The sequence below is a fragment of the Pterocles gutturalis genome, unplaced genomic scaffold, assembly GCF_000699245.1.
Source record: "Pterocles gutturalis isolate BGI_N339 unplaced genomic scaffold, ASM69924v1 scaffold29946, whole genome shotgun sequence".
In the NCBI taxonomy this organism is placed as follows: domain Eukaryota; kingdom Metazoa; phylum Chordata; class Aves; order Pterocliformes; family Pteroclidae; genus Pterocles; species Pterocles gutturalis.
The window spans coordinates 13,698-20,611 of record NW_010101411.1 but is presented as its reverse complement, the minus strand read 5'-3'; the positions used below and the strand labels follow the sequence as shown (position 1 = coordinate 20,611).

The 6,914-nt window shown below is 45.9% G+C and overlaps 1 protein-coding gene across 1 annotated transcript in view; it reads right to left on the bottom strand.

The window, feature by feature from the left end:
* Positions 1 to 6,914, bottom strand: part of LOC104469021 (exonuclease mut-7 homolog) — a gene marked incomplete at both ends in the record, with an annotated part of 17,728 nt that overhangs the window by 8,761 nt on the left and 2,053 nt on the right. Inside the window, 2 exons of the mRNA XM_010083355.1 lie at positions 2,664 to 2,831; positions 4,088 to 4,255. Of these exons, the coding sequence (XP_010081657.1) occupies positions 2,664 to 2,831; positions 4,088 to 4,255 (336 nt within the window). The remainder of the gene's footprint in view (positions 1 to 2,663; positions 2,832 to 4,087; positions 4,256 to 6,914) is intronic.

Sequence of the window (6,914 nt, the reverse complement as noted above, 5' to 3'; positions counted from 1 at the left end):
AGCGGTCCACCGGGCCCGTGGCGAGGGCGGCGCGGAGCCACAGCCCATGGCTTTGGAGGGCTTCTGAGAAGGGGACAACGCCACCACATTTCACCTGAGACTACCTGAGCGGGAACGTTAAACCCTTCTGTCTCTTCACACCGTGAGGAGCAGCCCCAGGAGCCCCTGGCGCAGCTCCTGACGGTCCTACAAGGCCCCACGCTGCCATCCTCCTCCAGCAGCTGCAAACTCCATTCACAAAGGAATGGATAAAACCCCCAAACAGGCCAGATGCCTCCCAAACCCACTTACATGTCCCCGCTCTTTCCTTTACCTCTCACCGGACCCGCTTGTTCCCCCGCATCACGGGAGCACCAGTGCCATCCGCTGGCCAGTGCTCCCGCCAGCTGCCTCCTCACCACAGACACCATCATGCTGCTAAATCAGGATAAAGTTACCTGCGCCTGCCCATCATCCACCAAACCCACCACCGCCTGTACGCAGCCCATGATTTCCCACTGTCCCCCCGACACCCACGCCCTGTAGCTGGCAGCACTCCCGCACCCCAAAACCCCCAGCTCCTGCCCTTCACAAACTGCTGCAGCCTTCAGAGAATCACAGAATCATTAAGAAAAGACCTCCAGGATCATCAAGTCCAACCGTCAACCCAACCCCACCCAACCCACTAACCCATGTCCCCAAGCACCACATCGACACGTTTCTTGACCCCCTCCAGGGATGGTGACTCCACCACTGCCCTGGGCAGCCTGTTCCAATGCCTCATCACTCTATCCGTGAAGAAATTTTTTCCAATAGCCAGCCTAAACCGCCCCTGGTGCAACTTGAGGTCGTTTCCTCTTGTCCCGTCACTTGTTACTTTAGAGAAGAGGCCAGTGCCTACCTCACTACAACCTCCTAAAACAAGGCATAAGGGAGGGACAGAAGCACTTCAGAAACAAATAACCACCACGGCCGTGCCCAGGGGTCTCTGGGATCTCGTTTGCTAAAGGAGATCTTTCCTCCAGACCTCTGAGCGGGAAAGGAGCCGTCACCCACGGGGCAGAGCTGGGACCTCCACGGTTCGCAGACCTCGGCAGGAGATGCATCAACACAGGCAAAGGGAATAACGTGCTCTGGAATAAACGCCTGGTGTCTTATTGTAAATACAGCAAGAAAATAAATAATGACAGCAAGGATTTATAAGGATTTCTGTCCCTTCAGGTGAGAGACAGAGGAGCCAACAATCCTCCATGTGAATCTGCTCTATGGTCCCGTCTGACAGATGGGGAAGAGCCGGACAAACAGACACACCGCAGTCCGCTGCAAGTGCTCAGAGCCCTAGTTCCAGGTTTTCTGGGGTTAGTTGTTGTGAACTTAGGTATGATCAGTCCCCAAGGACAGTAAAAGATTTCCTGTTACTCTTGAATATAATTCTATTCATCCTTCTGGCAACAAAACAAAACTGGAAGAAAGTTATGGCTGAGGGTAAGCAACAGTTGAGGTTTCCTGTTCTTCACACTGGGAATGACTAGTAAATGAGCTTTTCTGCGGAAGAAAGAACAGAAAAACAATTCCACCAAAAAAAGTTTAGAGCTTTCCAAAACCAGATCTAGAAAGAACCGCATTTCTAATAACAATAAAAATATCTTTGGAGCTATGAACTTAAAAATCACACTTGAATATAGTAAATTACTACGTTTCTGTTAGGATTTTCAAACACCTTCAAAAAGTTATTGAGCAAAATAGTCTCAAGCAGCTACCTGTGAACTTCTAATCAGATATGAAATACTGATTAGTATTCAAAGAAATCAATAAAAATGAGATTTCACAATCTCACTTGGGAATCCGACTTCATTGAAGAATAGGATTTTTAAAATGCTATTTGATTTTTTTCTTTTGCTAAACAAGATCAAGCTGTTCTACCCCATCAAAGTGAACCATCTTACTTTGAGAAAAACAAACCTATGGCTTTTTGCCTTTAGAGAGAGAAAAAAAAAAAAAAAAAAAGCATTAGCAGTATTGTAGTATTGTAGTTTGTTTGTGAGAACACTTGCAGGGCTACCAAGACATCATGGTGGTGCCAGAGATGCTGCAAGTACTGTAAACCACGGGGTAAAACATATCAAATTCTGGGTTTGGTGAACTCCTGCCACTGTCAGCCACTCAAACTCAAATACATGAGTAATAACACCACTTGAATATGAGCCTCAATGGTAAAGAGGCTTCAAAACTCCTCAAACTGAGAATGCTTAGGTTAGGGTAATCACATGGGAACAGAGATTTTCCAACCCCTCCTCGCTGCAGGCAGACTGGAGATAGCACAGCAGGTCTATGACCAACTACTAAAATCCCTTCTTTTATTGCCAAGGACAAGGAAAACAAAAAAGAACACAGCCATCCCCTTAAATTCTCCAAATTAAACCCTATTAACCTATTACTTTCAGAGGTCAAAAAAGGGGTGGAGGAAGGATTCACTGGCATTCCGTACTCAGCCATTAGAAAAAATGAGGTTGAACACAGCGGACTCATGTGCATGGGAAGCCCATGCTAGGCTGTACCATTCACGGCATGCAGCTGCTGGGATGAAACAGAATTCACATTGAAATGCATCCAAAAAAGGACACAGACATTAAGAGAGAACTAGAGAGCTGAGTAGGTAAATTTATTTGAAAGACATGACCCACCTCTTTGTAATCGCCCTTGTGATAAAGATGACTGACATGCCCAAGCAAATAGTTCCGGTCTGCTGTACGGAGCTGGTAAATGCTAATCAGAGGGTCAAGAAGATTAGCTGGGCACTGGGCTAGTATTCTGAGTACACGGGCCTGCAGCTTCTTCAGCTTCATGCCAGACTTCAAAAAAAAAAAAAAGAAATCAAACACAGATTTAGTAAAGATGGCTACAATTCAACGGCAGTTGAAAATGCAGCTTGTTTAAACAGTGGAATAAGCCAGTTCCTTGGAAAGGGATTCTCCAATTTCCCCACGGAGTCTGCAAGCAGAAATCAGAACAATATGATACACATTTTTTTCACGGCATCCAATTTAAAAACACTAAATGTTTGCAGGATAATTCTGGAAAACACATATGGCCTTGTGCAAAAGAAAAATATGAAACTGGAAAAATGCCCTCTTTTACTAACACAGCTATTTAGAAATTCTCCCCTCTAGTTCCCATCTGAACATCTTTGAATCCAGCAACTCCCCTCAAGGGAGATCTCACCTATCAGGCATAAGAATTCAATTTTCATTCCCAGGCTTGCTCCTGGGTGCAAGAAGGGCAGGAAAAGCAAAAGCATCGTCACAAGATGCAGAGACACAAGTATCAATCCTCGTGTTGCTACATGATCATTCTCATATGACACAGGAATTCCAGTGCCAGTAGCACTTCACTGTACTTTGCAGATACTGTAGCAGCAGAGCTCAGCATCTAAAAAGAGCCATTTGGAAAAATGGGAAATGAAACAAGACAAATATAAAAGTATCTTGCATTTCAGAGGCAAAAGCACACAAAAAAGAGAACATTTCAGGAGGTCAGAATATATGAAGGCATAAAGAATGGTAAACATTAGGATGTATAATCTGATGACCCAATGTTACAAAGCTAATAATTCAGCTGCTGAAAAGTCATACTGTTACCATTTTCTGCATTCCCGATGATAAAAGCTTCCCACCATATGGCAGGAGTTAAGCAATCACACAGTAACTGGCTTCTATTTGCAGAACTGGAAGAATATGCAGAGAGTAGGTTACTGCAGTTGGTTTTATCCTGACTGCAGGGATGCGAGTTCCAGTGGGAAAGCCTCCAGCCCAGCAAAGGCTGCAAGATCAACGCCTGATCAAAGGGGATCATCTGGAAAGCTGGAAATCCCAGCTTGGAAGGGGAAACAGAGCTCTCTCATCACAGCTTCTAGGATTATTTCATTTTCAGGCCAGCATACAACAGATAACAACACCTCAGTGCAAATTTCACACCTCATCACACCATGTTTGTATGAGACTACGGAAAAGGCGCTGGACTATGGAATAAAGTGAAACTGGGGACACTTGAGAGACATTAAAATCAGTGGCCCTCTCCTTTCTCCCAGCTCTCTTGCTCTTTTTCTAACCTGTTGAACAGCAGGATGCTCTTTTATCCAAAGCTGCAACTCCGTGGTGATGTAATACCCGAGGGAATGCCCTTTCCCCTTCCAGTCACCGCTGCTCTCCAGCACGTCCAGGAGTCCTGCCAATGGGTCCTCCAGTCCCGCAAAGCCCCGCCTGATTTCTTCCTTGAGCTGCCGAGATACAAAAACACATTGTCATGTACAAAAAGATTAGTGGATCCTCCCTTCCCCCAGCTGAACACAAAGCTTTATTTTTTTTTTAAATTTAATCTATTCAGAGAGGTAACTGTTGCTATTCAGCCACCATCCGCGCCTCCAGTGACTTTTCATGTCATTACAGATTCCTTCATGGCTCACTGCACCTCAAACCCAATGGGAAAAGCAGCAATTGTCCACACTAATTATCCCATAAAGACAGAGAAGTTGTTCTGTGGGGCAGACAAAGGGGCTTGGGATTTGGGGGAGGGGGAGAAAAGAAGTGAGCTGGAGAAAGGGGTGTTACTAGGAAAATGGCAGTACTGAAGGTAGATAACCCGGCTCAAAAACCTACTCATCTTCTAAGACACCTACAAGTAATAAAGCCCTCCTCCTTGTTCCTGTACCACCAACTTTTATATTTGACCTTATCCCCATTTCAGCCATGATAGCATAATGCTCCTCAGCGCAACAGGAATTATTTGGGAGTATCAAAATGGTTTGGATTATACACACGAGATTAAATTGAAAGAAACTCTGTTCACACTGTCAGATTGCTATCCTGCAAATCTATGCTCCGTCCCTCCAAACCTACCTGAGCAGGGTATTTATTTTCTATCGACTACCTACAGCCGTGACGTGCCAGGCAGTGCGCACCTCTGCGAGCCGCAGGGCTGGACCAAGGGGGTCGGAACATGGGAAAACTCCAGGCCATAAATTTTAGGAATCCCAGGGTGATGTGTTTAGAAATGTGAAGGAATTGGACACTCACTTTGTGAATGTTAATAGGCTACTTACTACCCATCTGGTAGAAGTGATAAATTAGCAGTACTGAGCAACATCTTTATGTTTACATTAGAAGTAGTTTCCAAGGAGCTCGGAGGGTTGGCAGGGTGAAGAAGTGGCATCCTTCAGTACCCACACAGGACCTTTCACTGCATGGTACATGTACTGGCGTGGAGCAAGGCAAAAGCAGAGACAGAAAACAAAAAATCACTAAGAGCAGCTGCTCTCTTTCTTTTCTGGCTAAAAAAGCAAAATCCAAAAGATGCTCATTCCTGCCTGCAGCCAGCACTTGTAATTTACTGTATGTGATGGCCCCAGTGGTAGCTTCCAATGGAAACAACATAAAGTTTGAAGAACGACATGGAAAACAAAAGAAAATCTAGAGAATATTTGCCAATGAATTTGTTCTTTTTTATTCATTGACAATATTTACTGGAAGACAGTTATTTTCCATAGTGTCTTTCATGTCTGGAAAAACCACAAAACCTATCGCTTATAACAGAGACTGTTTCTTTCTCACTAGATTATCAAATGCAGTACGAAAAAGCTGATGACTAACAAAGATGTGACTTCAGATAACAAATTTCTCCTTGTAAGTAATTTTTCCCTGTGGCAAGAATTTGCGATGTTAAACATAGAGCTCCAGCTTCACTGTGAGATTCGACAGAAGGAAGAGGCAAACTCTTCTCCAACCACAAATATCCAACACAACAGCCAAAGGAAAACAAAGCAACTCGCCAACTAAATTGCACTGTTTCTAAATGGCCTCTCTTCTTTTTTCATCCTCTCCACCCCCCCAAAGCTGCACTTCAGCACATTTAGACTGAACAAGAGCTTTCGCCACACCACTCGGCTCCTCCTTGGGCTGGAGTCAGAGCCTGGGCTTTGGCAGGACGGGCTCCAGCAGACACCAGGTCCTGCGAGAGCACAAGCCTGCTTTCACACGCAGAGCATCTCCAAACATGGGCACAACTCCCAGAAGCACTAACTGCTGTTATCTACACTAAGGCTTGACTTCGTCCCAGCTAGACACTGACAAGCAGGGGAAAAGCCTTCTTCAAAACTTCCTATCAATCTGAAGACTTCAGCTATGGTATGCAGTTTGAGTGGGGGGAAAAAAAAAAAAGGCATGAGACACCTAAATCAGAGAGGAAAGAGGGCTGGGCTGCCTGGCTGTCTCTCTGCCAGAGAAAGATTCCTCTCAAACGTGTAATTGCCATTTCCATTTCAATTGATTCCCATGGCAGGGAATGCTCCTTGGGGGATTTCTACAGCCTGACAGATCATGGGAATAGGAAAATTTTGCTGGTGCTCAAACTAAGTACTCCTTCAGTCAGTTCTGGTCCCTTATTTCTAGTTACACACCTCAGGGCAGTCTGCTGATGCTTCTTGGTTACTCCAAAACTGTCCTTCCTACGTAGGAAATGACCACTCCATATAACCATGCTCCAGCACCAAGGTCACACTGTGGACACACACCCTCCTTCTGCTCATGGTCACTGGAGACCGACAGCCTGATTCACACCAGTGAACAGATGGTATTGGCTTCCCTTCACACACAGCGAGAGGCAAAGCAGCTCCCTGCCACATACACGTCAGTGGAGTACACTGAGTTGCATTTAAGTCAACTTCCCTCATTTACCTGAACGGGGTGGCTGGACGGGAGCAGCAGCACCCACACCTCCAGCTGCACGCAGAGCCCAGGGTAGCAGCTGCCCCTGAACAAACTGTCCGCGCCTGCTGGGGGTGCCCGGGGCGTCTGAAGGCTGGCAGTGCCCCCAGCATGGATCAGCCCATCCCGGTGACAGCGTGACGAGCAGGGGTCAGAACCCACCAGGGACACCCATGC